The sequence below is a fragment of the Aphis gossypii genome, chromosome 1 (assembly GCF_020184175.1).
Source record: "Aphis gossypii isolate Hap1 chromosome 1, ASM2018417v2, whole genome shotgun sequence".
In the NCBI taxonomy this organism is placed as follows: Eukaryota; Metazoa; Arthropoda; class Insecta; order Hemiptera; family Aphididae; genus Aphis; species Aphis gossypii.
The window spans coordinates 70,874,984-70,890,688 of NC_065530.1; the positions used below are offsets into that span (position 1 = coordinate 70,874,984).

Sequence of the window (15,705 nt, forward strand, 5' to 3'; positions counted from 1 at the left end):
AGGAAGGTGACAGTTTTTAATTGTTTTAATTTAAATATATGTGATGTATTATAAAAAAAAAAAATAGACAATTAATAAATTTTGTCTGATATGATAATAGTATAATACAATATTATATGTTGTAATAGAAAAAAATACAAAGTACAAACTATGTTTTCCTTTAACTTATATTACTATAGATATTTTATTACTTATAAATAGTTCCCATCACAAAAACATATTTTAATATCACAACTTATTTAAAATATGAATAATATATAGATATTATACAACAATTTAATACGTAATTTAAGTCGGTTAGGAACGGAATCATAACAAGATTTTTATTATTAATATTTATTCTTTATCTTTGAAATCCAATATATTTTACTATATATTGTTTTTCACCTACTTTTTTGAGTACAACTACACTCCAAAAATGTTCATCTGATCGATTCGTGAAAACAGTACAGCTATTGTGAACAATGATTTAGAACAACTCATATTAAGCGATGTTGAAAATCATTTGGGAAAAAGTAGATTATAATATTAATACTATAATTTATCAAGTATTTTAATGTGATTATGTATATCTAACTAGCTACCTGTGTAATATATCACATGCGACCAACGAGTAATGAACAACCGTCGCCATAACATTTATCCGTCTATAGGTACACTGTTTAACGCTTGCGCCGAACGCCGACTCACTTGTCTTTTGCTGGCTTGCGCCTTGTCGCTCGTGCAGTGTCCCGTTGACCATGTGCTCCTTCGGTTATGCTATCACGAACAAAACGCGAATAACAATATATTTCGAAGTCGCCAAACTGTTCGTATAGTTTGTCGATCGGATTACATGCGTATGTGTATGCAATTTCGATGTACCACAAAACACTCAATGGTAACACGTCGAATATAATATACAATTTTTTTTATGTGTATGTGTATTTGTGAGCGCGCACGTTTTTTTAAATCTATTAAAAAATAAAACTAGAGATAAATTTGTAGTTAAAGTTTTAAGACATTTACTGAAAAAATTGTTCTCTTATTCTTGTCGTCTAAGAGTAATTGCTATTTGGACTGAATGCAATTAGGTACACATTATTAAAATGACATTCGTTCAAAAGTAATTTTATTTGTTGCTTTCGTTATATTTTAAACAACGCTTTTGTTTTAATCCAACGGTTCAGTGTCAAAGCATAGTTTAAGGCGCTGTCGCCCATATTTTATAATACGTTTAAAGTTAGATTCGTTAAAAACATCGTAACTCGCGGATAGTTTACATAACTTTTAATTAATTTCTGATATGGCTTAAATTATTTACTCAGTTAGAAAATAAAATTTATATTATATTTATGTTTAAAATATTAAAATTATTACTTTGCAATAAAATAATAAAATGGTTAACGTAAACGGAGCATAAAAATATGAATATATTTTGGTATAATTAAGGTATTATTTTTTTTTTTAATATAACTGTATTTATCTATTATCATAATTTTTAAATAGTATAATATTTGAATTCATTAAATATATTACAATCTGTTAATATTATAATAAAATACACTTTCTAGTAATATTTGCTCATTCAATAACACATTTAGTACATGGATTTAAAAATAATTATAAGTCATGCATACATTTTTTCCAAATTTCTTCAAATTTTTGGAAATATTAACTGCTCTATAAGTAGTAGGTACTTAAATACCTATATATTGTGCACAAATGAATAACAATACTATTTTCAAAAGGAATTATAAATTAGAATTAAAAAAAGATGTATATCATATTTTTTATACCTACCTTATACTATAAAAGAAATATAAAAATATATTTTTAGAGTAAGGATAATTTTTTTTATATGAAAAATTGAATTAATGTAATTAAGTAAATCAAATCGTTTATAATAATCTTATTTTTTAAATTCAAGATGATAACTTATAAAATTGATTTCTTAAAACTCTTCGAAATTAAAAATATTATATAGCTTCCAAAGAAATGAAAACTTTGATTGGTATTATTTGTGATCTAAAAAAAACATTGCTTATTGTATTTAATAAGTTTTAATATATTTTTGAAGTACACATTTTAAGCTAACCTTAATTGATATTATTAAGATTGTTTATGTCTTCTCTAATACGTTTAAGTTACCTATTACATGTATATAATAATACAATATTTTTAATCTAATAAAATTTTAAATATGTTTAACAATTTTTATATTTTTATAAATTTATTTGTTCTTTTATTTGTTCTAGTTTAAAATTATGAAGATTTGGAAATAAACAAAAATATTGACATTTCAACTAAAAGAAAATTTTAGTCCTCAAGACATAAATATATTATTCATTTATTATTCTTATACAATTGTACAAATGTGAAGTTTAAAATTAAAACGGGTTTTTTAAGTGATGTATTTGACTATCTTAAATTTCGAGTTTTTTAAGTGATCAAAAGTGAATTTAATAATAAATTTTTTTTTTAACAAAGTTTCATTATGAAGAAATTTCTTAATTTTGGGATTCTCATATTTTATGTTATACCGTGTACCTTGACGTTGATTCAAAACCCAACTAAATTTCAAGGTTAGTATATAAATAATTAATTATTTTGTGTTTTTTTTTTTTTTTTTTAATTTTAGAACCAATATTATATTAAGTCTAAGTACATTCACACGATTGATAAAAATTGATAAATATTCTATACACAAATTTAATGATTTAGTTTTTTAATTTTAACAAAGACTAACTACATTTTCTTATGTATAAATGCTTATAATATAAACGTTATTGACAAATAACTTGATTATAATGTTTCAATGGTGAATCGATAAGATAAAATGAATTATAGTATAAATACATTTTATATTGAATAGACAAATGTACTTTGTAAAAAAGCAATTGTATCTGTAAATTAATTGGAAGTTTGATAAAATTGAATTATATATTTTAAAAGGAATTTTTTTTTTTTTTAATGGTTTTGTTAGGTATAGTTTGTAATAATACTAGGAAAAAATCAATATTTGTTTCTAAATGGTAACTAACATATTTATGTATCAGCATATTTTGAATTAATTTTGTTTAATTTTTAAGTTCAAAATTATGATTGGTACATAACTTGAGAACAAATTTGTCTTTATATGTGTAGTTTCGATCACTAAAATGACTATAAATCTACATACTTCCTATCAAAGTTATGTCATAATATTTTTATAAACGTCCACATATATATACCTATACATACCTACAATTTTGTTTTAAAATAAAATGTATGCTGGATAATTATTTTTACGTTAACACTAAATAAACCAAAAGTAAAAGTATACACAAATATAACATATCACAAAATTTCATATAAATTAAGGACTATCATTACTCTGGTTTTCATAATGTGGAATTGGATCCATCTACTTAATAGGTTAAAAGTATGAAGTATGAAAATTGGTAACTATATGAGTATATCATACATCTTATTAAATTTAGGTGTATAATATGTATACAATTGAATAATAATACATACATTTGTAAATAATTAAATTATTTAGATTTTAAAATTAAAAAAAAAAAATGTCATGAATGTTATGAACAACTTTGTTTTATTATTTTAAATAACACTGTAAATAGAAACATTTTTCGTTGAAATTTATAAAGTTATGTAATTTTAACATAATCAATTTTAAGATACCTGATAAGTTATACTATACCTATTGAGCTGAACTAGTAACACTAGTATTTGTTAACTTTGGGACTATTGATACCAGTGATATTGTCGTGTGGACAAATAGCTAACCACCAAATGACTACCATATAAGTGTAGTATGTACATTATATAAACTTACTAAAATAATAATATGAAGTAGTATCTATATGAATCTAGAAATCTTTATATCTTGAAAATTTAAAATAACATCTGTACCTTGAACAGTTCAAAGAAATATAAATAAATATATATTTATACTTTTCATTAGGTATATAAAATTGGTCCAAGTATGTTATGTTACAATAATATATAAAAAATCGAATATTATTAATATATAATAAATTATAAGAAAAAAGAATTAATTTATAATTTAATTAAATTAAATTAATCCTACTGATATAGATTCAAGACTGAGTGAAAAAACATTCACTACGACATTTGAAAAAAGTTTATCATTATTATTTTAAATGTTAAGTTCTATAGAGTAAATAATTCTAAATTTAGATTCTGAAAAAGAACTTATTAATATCACAAATTTTACTTTAACAATTGCCTTTTAGACAATATAATTTTAATTATCAGCTATACATTTACTTTTCTATTAGTTTCAAAATAAAAAAAGTATACTACTGACTTAGATTATTTTTTAAGATACATAACGTTTGAAAGATAATGGGTATATAGTTTTTTATGGATTAAATAAATATATTTGATTTTAATTTTTATGAAAGTAACTGGAATTAATGGATTACAATGTATTATATTTATTCATATAATTAAGTCTATATTTATTAAAAATATCTAAAGAAGCATTTATCAATCTTAGTGTGTGCCTTTGTAGTTAAATATATTGGAAAAATAATAAATATTAAATATTGATATTTTATATAATATGATTAAATACAATATAATAAGAATAACTTTGCCATTTTCTTCAAATTCAATTAATTTATTAACAGTTTATATATTAGGTAATATATGAGTTTTGAAAACAATATAACCCTTATTTATAATACATTTAAACTACTATAGGTAATCATAGTTACAAGTCAGGAAAGTCCTAAGTGTCAAGTGAAGACATTTCGAGTAACAAGTCTATAATAATCTGACTATTACAAAAAAATAAACAGATGATTAGGAAGTATATTAATTAATAGTCATTGGTATTAAATTTAATAACGAAAAAAGAACTAGGTGATTGATTTTTTTTTAATAATTATGTTCGATCGAAGTTGAGGAATTTATTAATATTTCATCCTGGTTAATATAATTTAATATAATCACATTTTAATTTCAATCTAATTTTAAGTTAAAAAAAGTTACTAGCATTGAATTAGTCATTTTGGCTGTAGATTATTAAAGTTTTATAAATGTTTATAAGACAAGTTTTATTATCTAAGTACCAAAGAATTAGCTAGCATCATTAATTATTATTGTATGATTCAATTTAAAATTACAATACTGCTGTTGTTAAAGTTTACACAAAAGTGTGTAAAAGTCAAATAAACATTTTAATAAATGTATAAATATTTTTTTTTCTCGTAAGTTTAGTAATTAAGAAAAAAATTAAATTATAATACAATTATGTTAATCATATTAAATATATATTAATATATATTTATATTATGGAATTTATCTATCAAATTATTCATCCAAAAAAAGTATAAATAATAGATCTAATATTAAGTAGCTGTATTATAGTTATTAATATAATATCTAATATGTAGGTACTCGTAAATATGTATTGTTAATCGATTTTTTAAAATTTTTAAATGTATAAATGTAATATATTTATGCTAGTGGAATGAATACTAATGATTTTAGATAATTTTTTTATAAGTAGAACATTTAGAACATTTTTAAACTTTTATTTAAATTCTTCATAAAATATTATTTTATTAATTAATATAGGTACAGTATAATACCACCATATAGTTGCCATAGTAGAACGTGTATAAAATCCAATCTTAAAATAAATAAGAACACACTTTTATAAGTTTATTATTAATTATTTTTAAGTCTCTTATATTTATTTATTATTGCTCAACTATAACATAGTATACAATGGGGTATTATTTTTTTTATGGTAACGTACTATGATCATATTCGATTTTACAAAACCTGTTAAGAGTATGTCCAAGTTATTTTTTCTAAATAATAATAGTACTTGCTATAAAAACTTAAAGTCATTTAGTTTATTTAATCAACATAACATTTGTATATGGCTATTGCATTTTTAATTTTTAGTATAATTATAATATAATTAATTTTGAAAGTTCAAAACTCAATTAATATATAATAGAAAAAAAATAATGTTATTATATGTACTAGCTGACCCTGTGCACTTCGTTGCCCGTTAAAAATACCAATTTTATAATATGATTCACTAAGACATTCTCATTCACCGTTTTGATTCTCAAAAAATTTGTTCAAACACCACTTTAAAGTGCAAATTTTATAAAATGCTTTCTTATTGCACACTTAATTTATGGTACAATTTTACGAATGTACCGTGTAAATTTCAATCATTGATCTATTATTATTCATGCTCTACGTTTATCAGTCAGTGAGTTAGTCAAGTAATAATATTATAGAAATTTTGCTTGGCGTTGCTCGTGAGACTCTTATGATTATGCGAGCAGTATATTATCATGTAGGCGGTCCACCCGTGGTTAGGTTAGGTGGTGGATTGCGGACCCCGCGAGATGTATACGTAAGTTTATAATATCTAACCCATTAAGTTTCAAAGTTATATCAATTTTTTTTTTTGCTACAGTGGATAAAATACAATAATGTACCTCTCGTGGTTTTCATATTGTTATATTAGTCTATTGCTGTGATTTTGAGATTTACTGTGGACATTGACTTATTTCGCTAATTCTTATTTTTGTTGTTATGGTTTTGACAAAATATAACAACAGGTCTACAACTATTATATTCAATCATAACTAACAGCGACCTTAATATAGTTTATTTTCTTGCTGGACAGTGACGTCATTACATAACATATCATTGTATTTACATAAGCATCTTCTCTTACAACCAGTAGGAGCGAATCATCAGTGAAAAATTTTACAAAAACGGGGAAAATAAATAATAATAATAAAACATTTTTACTATGGTTACCGAAAATAAATAATAATAATAATAGTCTACGTAACAGGCCATTATTTATAATAATTGATAACTCCTTTGTTTATTAAGTTAGAGAATCGATCAAATGCCATAAACCTTCTCCGCAATGAGCTCTTCAATTTTTTAAAAAAAAAAAAAAAAATCATAACGATCGTTTCAGTAGTTTCCGAGAACATAGGCCTCAAAGGTTCACATTGATTTTCATTTTCACATTTATATAATAGATATATAGGTATATGATATCGGAGTTTCAAAATATTGACTAAATTAATATTCAATGTAACGAAAATAATAATATTTTTTTTCTTGTTCAAATAATACGTACACAAAAAAAAATAATAATAATAATAAAATATTTGTTATATACCTTCCGGCACAGAATTAACGAATTTTAGACAATTCAGTCAGCAATTGGACCAACTTTGAAGTAACACTGTATATCTGTTCGTGTTATATTCTTAACTATCATATTAAAAATACAAAATGTTAAGTAAATTTTTACTCTTGAAGTTATACACTTTTTTTAAGCCGTTACTAAAACTATATTGGTTTTTTTTACAAGATATTAAGTATTAGTAAACACCAGATACATTAATAAAAATACTTTTTGGTATTTATTATATAAAATGTGGATTGATTGTTGATTTTTTTTCTGATGTTTATTTTATCAAATTTATTTCACACGATGTGTGACATATAATATGTTATAAATATATTTTTCGAATATTTTATTCAACGAATTGATATAGAAATGGAGTCATACACTGGACTTTTCTGTAGGTGTATAATTGTCGAAGTGCAATTTTATATACCGACCCACCAACCCTATCATTCTATGGATTAGATTTGGCCACATCACCTAATTAATGTATCATAAATATGGAAAAAACAATAAATAAAAACAAAATTTCTACCAGATTTTTTTATTAATTTATTAAAACGTTTTGTATATATTGTTAATAATAGTGTATAATATATTATTTTGTTTATGTTTATTATTATGTAAATCGATAAATTATTCATTGGAACATAAAATAATAAAATGTTGAATACCTAAATAATACTGAAATGTATATTGTAATTTGTAGTACTTATACATTTATTGAGCTGTGTTATGGAATAATACCTATAATATAATATGTTTTTTTCGTAAAAATAACAACCTAAAAATAATCTTTTGTTAATACTCAATTTTAGATTCTGAACGAAGTGATGAATGTATTGATTTTACAATGATGTGTGTTTTTTTTTTTTTTTTTTGTGTCTGTGTACAGCATAACTAGTCGAAATAATGCTCCAATTTCAAACTATGGGGGTGGTTTCCGATGTAAAAGTGAATATCCTTGGTACATTATAGAGGTAAAAAGTTAACATTTTCCAACAGTTTTCAAAAAAATCGAGAAAACAAAAAAAAAATGACGGAAAAACGGCAATTTTTAAGCAAAACCAGTTTTCGACCAAATCGATTTTTTTTTATGGTTGTAATTCAAAAACTAATCACTGAAAATACTTGAAATTTTCACCAAATGTTAATGTCAGTGGTATCCGTATATAGTTAAATTTTCAAAAAATTTTGACTTTTTTTGAGTTATTTATAGACCACTGAAATTTTCGATTTTTTTGAAAAATTTTTTTTAAAGTGTCGATAAAAATTTTTGGATGACCAAAAAGTTTTGAAAATTTAATACAAAGTTCCTTATGAGTTGTTTTTAATGTAGCTAAAAAAAATTAAAAATCGTTAGTCACAATTTTTTTTTATAAGCGTTTTTAGTTCAAATTTTTACGAAATCTGTCGAAAACGCGAAAATTTGCAAGTAATTTTGAAGTTGAAAAATCATAAAATTTTTTTCTTTTATAACTAAGTTTTGAAAATTTGGTACAAGGTTCTCCATACATTTTTCTTCAAATATCTGTAAAAAAAACTCTACCGGATTCAGGCAAAAAATTTTTATGAGTGTTTGAAATTTAAATTTTAACGAAATCGTGTAACGATAACGATTTATCCTCAAACGATTTTAAATATTTTTTATTATTCAAAAACTATAAGTCGTAGATACTTGAAAATTTTACCAGTTGTTAAGATTCGCGTTTTCTTTACGTGATTTAATTTTCAAAATATTTTGACTTTTTTTGAGCTATTTATAGACAACTGAAATTTTCAATTTTTCTGAAAATTGTTTTTTTTGTGTCGATTAAATCTTTTTGGCCCTATCAAAATACTTGAAAATTTAATGCAAAGTTCCTCATAAGTTATTATTATAGTGATTAAAAAATTATAAGAATACATAGGCACAATTTTTTTTATTAGCATTTGAAGTTCAAATATTGACAAAAATTCGTCAAAACCATGAATATTTGCAAATTATTTTGTAGGTATATTTCATAAAAATTTTTGTATATGTAGCTAAGAGTTGAAAATTTAATACAAGGTTTTTCATAAGTTTAGCTTACAATTATTATAAAAGAACTTAAATTTTGTTGTATTCAGGCCATTAAAACATAAACCACCTTTTTCACCAACCACTAGAAATTATATCCTAGGCTGACAAATCATCTTCGTTCAGAATCGTTTTTCGTATACAATGATAACTATCATTGGATTCAAATTTAACACTCCTATAATATATAATAATGATCCATACGGCACCTAATGTACAGCAGAGCGGTACTCACTTGCCCGCTTTTTTAGTTTTGAAACTAACATAATATAATAAATTTAATTGGCATGTCTTGTGATTTTTTTTTGCGTGAACAAAATATTTTATTTGTATGCTTATTTGAATCTCCTGGTAAAATATTGTTTTGAAATAAGTTTATACTCATTCTTATTAATTAGAATAAAATTGATAATTTACAAGATTATTTTATAGATTTATAAACCTATCAGCATTATGAATATGAAGCATATATTATTATATTTATACATGTTTTAGGTACATTTTTACAGGGAAGTTGAGCATTGATTAAGTTTATAAAAATAATCTAAATTTATTCAAATCATTGCATTGTAACTCAGCTTTTAATAATAATTTACTTATACTTCTGAAATTCGGTTAATGGATAATATTGTTTCTGTAGTTTTATATTTTTATAAAGCCTAGCTTAATATAAATACATATTTAAAAAATATTATAAACCATCATTATTTTTGCGTAATCATCCAACATCGAAAAGTAGACATTTAAATCTCTTATTATCAAAAAAATATTCATATAAAATTTTCCAATGTAGTTATAGGTATTTTAATGAAAAAAAAAAAAATAAACATGGATATTTTATATAATATTTCTACATTTTCCACATGTTATACTATATTGTTGCTAGTATGTAATAAATAACAACAATTTTAGAGTCTGGCGATCAAAATTTACAATAAGGTAATAAATCAAAGAATAATTTGAATGATATAATTCGTATTGGATGTTTCATTGAATTAGAACTACCCATGATTATTTGCTCAAACAAATTAATATAGACATGCAAAACTAATAACTCGGAATTGATTTGTTTTTAAGAAAAAACAGTTTACACTTTTCATTATTATCTACTGATCAATTATTTTTAAATAAAATAATATACATAGAAGGTTCGTGAAAATCGTGAATAAAATTTTAATCTGTTCTTATTATGTATTCATAATTATTATGAAATATATATTTAATGATAATTTATCATTATATTATTTAAAATGAAATGTGGCCAAGTCTTAATTATGACTGTATTAATTTGCAGTGATTAATTTTTGTTTACTAGCTTAACTTTGTGTCAGAACTAGTGAACTACCTATGATCTTTGTATCCTGTTCGGTTATTAACTCGTTGTTGAAATATACGTATAATAAGTATATACTTATATCACAGTCTATTTAATTGATAAGATAATAAAATGTTTCTCATGTTACCAACTTCGAAGATATTATATTATAAAACAATACAAATTATAATAATACTATATATATTATTATATTGGATCAATTTTCACCATATTGAACAATAGTAATTTTCATAATTTTAATTTATACTACAGTATCTTATTTGAATGTGTTATACTCTCAAGCGTAGTATACAGACAAAATTATTATATACCTAAATATGATCATTTTAAACGATAAAATCTCAATGTTTATTTTCACGGTTACTTATGCTAAAACAATTTCTATTCATAAAAACTTATGTTTTTTTTCAAAAATGTTTTACCTTATTTGTTAATTATTATAGTTACTCAAAATATTTTAATGAAAATGTTATAATGTAATTCAATTATAAAACACTGTAGGTATACGAAAAAACAGTTCTGAGCGACTAAGTGAAGGAGATGGATGAATTACCATCTGTTTCCAAGAATATAACATTAAAAATTTTTTTTATTTTTATTTTTATTTTTTTTTTGTTAATAATTTATCTTAATTATTTGATTCGAACTAACTTTTATTATGTACTAGGTTTTATACATAACTGTAAAATAGTGAGAATAGGTTTGTAATATAAATAGGTAAACATTAGTACAAATATTTTAAATATTTCACTATGTTTAATAAAATAACAAAATATTATTAGCAAAAAGCTTTAAGTATCTTGTTTTTTTTTTTCAGTTACTTATAATCATATAATATAATATATTTGATATACAAAAAAAAAAAAAAAAAATCGATAATATTTTATATTTTTATATAGTTTTTAAAAGATTGATTACCTATATATTTTAATTATTGGTCTATCCTAGTTGTTGACATCTATCATATACAAAGAATAATTTATTATTTTTATATATAGACATTATTTTTGAATTGCTTGGATAAAAAATTTATAAAATGTTTTATGAAATTAAATTTTATTTTCGTATTTGTCTAACTTAACCTTGTCGAAATTGGTTGTATTAATGTAGTTTTTTCTATCAATTATAAGAATTATATATTAAGCAATTTTTTTTTCACAACTCTATACAGAAGATATTATTTTATTATTTAGATTTTTTTAATATGTAAATGTAAAAACGTTTCTAAAAATAACCACACATTTTGTTTTAAGATTAATAAAATCAAATTAAATTAATTATTTACATTTAAAAGACTGAGAACTTTAGAAATGGAGTCATTCGGTGAGAGAGAATGATATACATTTATATCAAATGATTTGTTCGTTATTAATTACTGTCGATATTATTTTTATATATTTGGAAATATGTAATTTATATTCCCTATTATTATAATATATACCTGCAATATATTATTTGGTTATCATAAAGATGTTATTATTTTTGTCACCCTTCATTATAATTAAATGAAAATGAAAATGATACCTATAAAATACGAATCCTAAAAATATATTTACATTACTCGTATGTACTTATCATATATTTTATGTGTAGGTACTATAAATTATAATCACGTACATTGGTAAGACTCTTAAATTCAACAATGCAATATATTATGACAATATTTTGAATAAATAAAATTATATTATTCACATATTTTACAGTTTCAGTAATAGGTATTAAATCGTACTAATGATTAACTATTCATAGAACGCAATTAAGTATAACATCATAATCATTATCCACATTAAAATGTGTCAAATTAATTTTAAATTAAAAATTTATAAATAATTTAATATTAAATAGTAATTGGTGTCTCACAAACAGTACCTATCCATCAATATTAAAACTTAAAGTAAATAATAGAATTCTGCAAGTTCCGATCATTATGATTAATATCATAAAATAATTACCTATTATTATTATACCAATAAATATATTCATTTAATCGAAAAAAAGAAGGTATTGAAGTGAATTAGCAAAAACCGTACTAAGTATCACGTAATTTATTTTCTTGTTTTACTATTATCGCCAAAAGTTATAAAACATATATAAATTAAACATAAATATAATTTATAACACTTATATTATACACTCTTAGTCAAATTAAGGATTACCTATAGATTTCTTTATTTATTGCTATATAGTTTTATTTTTATTTTAAAAATAAAAATGTATATTTTTAAGGTGTTTGTTCTTTTAAATTATAATATATGTAATTTTTCAATAAATAAATCTGTGTAAAAAATACTGATTATTTAACATCATAAGTACCTACTTCTTTTGCACCTATGACAATTTGGCTCTACATTCATTAAAATGTATATATTAATATATTATATACATAAAAAAAAAAAAACCATTATCACCTTTTATATAAAATGTAATACTCAACACTTTTATTTTGACTATTAAAATCCATAAAGTTGATCAAATTATATGGTACATAGAGGTTTTATTAAAATACTATTTAATAAACATGATTTAATTAAAGTTTTTATTTTTGATCTCAATAAGCAGTTAACCTTATAAAGCAGTGATCGCATTAAACAGAAATCATTTTTTTTCATTTTTTTTCTAAATATATAAATTATATTATATTCGATTAATTAATATTTGGTTTTACTTTTGATGTGCAAATTGATATTGTAATATATTATTTGGAAGAAAAATCGGCCTAGAAATTATGTGTCTACGAATATTCTAATGTATTGTTTTATTTCATAACAATATAGGTTGAAATGTAAGATTTAAACGCAAAATAATGTTTAAATTTTAGAACAAAAGTCTTTCATTTGTAGATTAAAGTTTTTTTTCCATTAACATTGACCACTACAATTTTTCATTCTTTTAAATCCTAGCACAGATGAAGCGCAGAAGGCAGAAAAGGATTTAGAAGGAAAACGTACGTTGTTTCTTTTATCTTTGGTGTGTCAACGTGAAAATCACTTTTTCAATTATTTAGTTGTGACAGTTTTACGAGATAGAAATAATTACACGGTCTGAAAGCCATTCTAGGGAAGCGCGCCGGGTGACAATAATTAATCATCCACGATGGCCATCCCCCCCGAGATACCTGGTCGAATAAAAAGTCACGTGGCTTTCCGTTAACTTTGCTCTATTGTCAACCGAAAGCAAAAACAACAGCTTCAACCTTTCTTCTTTAATGCGGGACAACAACGATGTATGCATGATCACCCCTATACACACCGTATACGGCGTGTCAACCGCACACGTTTGGCTGTATAATATAGCATGTAGATACATATATACATATAAATGTTTAATGTATATAATTTATATCATATTATTGTTTATATGTACGTGTGTATGATATATTATGTAGGTATATACATTTCTTTTCCCAATGGTCGACACCGACATTTTTTGACTAAATATAATACGTTTGTCGTTCGCAGCATATACGGATGATGATTGTTTTTTATGTCCATTAGAGTTATGTTATTATATTCCTATTTCGGATTCCGAACGGTAGCCATAGTTAGGAATCTATCGGTGTTAAATAAAGTCATTGCTATGAGGACATTATAACTTATTCTTATTTTGATAAGTTAAAATTAAGTTTTCGAGTGGAAAAACACTCACTTCATTTTTAATACATAATAACTATATTTTGTAATTATCGATTCGTGTTTCATACCGACGATCAGACAATAGGACTTAACTGTAAATATCTCAAGTAAACAGAAAAAATTTCTTATATATAGAATTCTACATAATATATTGAAACATTTTCGACCAAGTATTATTCAGGAATATTGTTATATTAATTAAATTTAAACTACCAGATGCGTAATATAAGTTTTGCTGTTGAAAATATGTTTAATTATAATATTTTAAATAAAAGCAGTAAAGTCTAAGAATATGCGAATAAGAGTAAGAGTAACGAAATAGCATATTTTCAACAAATTGTGTACTATTTTTGTCTTTTTTAAATTATTTCACAAGGTAAGTTTTTCTTAAACTATTAAATTATTTTACGTATATTAATAATCTTTGACCAAAAATTGTACATTATTTACCGGTTTATGTAAAGACATTACTGATAATTTATCGTAATACGATTAATCTGTACAATAGTGATTATAAGTACTACGTTATTCAATCAAAATGATTTATTAACTGGACAGTTTATTACCACAAATTAATAATCTATAATACTATATTGAAACTGAATAGTTTAAACCATAATAACTATATAATATAATGTATAGACGTAGTTTGTAGACCGAGCAATTCTAAGTCTGAAATTTCCTAGAGAAAAATCAGTCATATTAAAATTTAACGCTTAATTTCCTGCTCAGTGAATGACTGTTTTACTGTGTTGGTTTTATTGCTGAAATAAAAGTCACATTTTATGGTGGCATAGGTACATATTTTATTTTAAGTTATTGTTATGATATTGGCCACAAGACGACTCATCGCATTACCTACCCGTTAGGCTATTTTTTTATGAACACCTTTATATTTTCCGTAGAATGAAAAAATAAAACATTTAACTGTTTATAATAAAATCGCGAACAGACTTCATAAATTTAAAACACATAAAATCTCATAGAATGTCCCAAAATCTCTAAAAATAAAAATAAATGCAAGACAATAATACTTAAATTATTCGGAAACGAAAAAAAAATCGAGCATGCATATTTTGGAATATTATCAAATTTGTATGTTATGTTATTATAATTAGTTATGGTTTATGAAGTATTGAATATAATGAATTTTATACTGTCATCATGTATTATGGCGGAATTTTATTTTTTTCTAAATTGGTCTACTGTTATTTATCGATAGATATTTCAATCCTTAATCGATTTCCGTAATAATAATCAATTGTGATTTTCTTAAAAGAAATACATATAAATATATTTTAAAATAACAAGGAAGATAGTTTGTATAAAAATATATTAAGATGTGATGCAATATGTTCAAATACTAAAAGAAAAATCAGTGAAAATCATCATAAGTTACTCAAATTACTGTTTTTCTCCTGATAGTTATTGTATTTACAGAGCAGAATGTGCACCAAAATGTAATTTTTTTGTTTAAATTTCATAT

General features: G+C 23.0%; 1 protein-coding gene across 2 annotated transcripts in view; it reads left to right on the forward strand.

The window, feature by feature from the left end:
* The first annotated feature begins 397 nt into the window (after positions 1 to 397).
* LOC114132717 (alkaline phosphatase-like) overlaps positions 398 to 15,705 on the forward strand; it is a 200,339-nt gene continuing 185,031 nt past the window's right edge. Inside the window, exons 1-3 of one of the 2 annotated variants that reach the window (XM_050210838.1) lie at positions 398 to 515; positions 581 to 917; positions 2,238 to 2,564. In XM_050210838.1, the coding sequence (XP_050066795.1) occupies positions 2,477 to 2,564 (88 nt within the window). In that variant the 5' untranslated portion in view covers positions 398 to 515; positions 581 to 917; positions 2,238 to 2,476. The remainder of the gene's footprint in view (positions 516 to 580; positions 918 to 2,237; positions 2,565 to 15,705) is intronic. The other variant, XM_027998257.2, reaches the window with a different exon arrangement.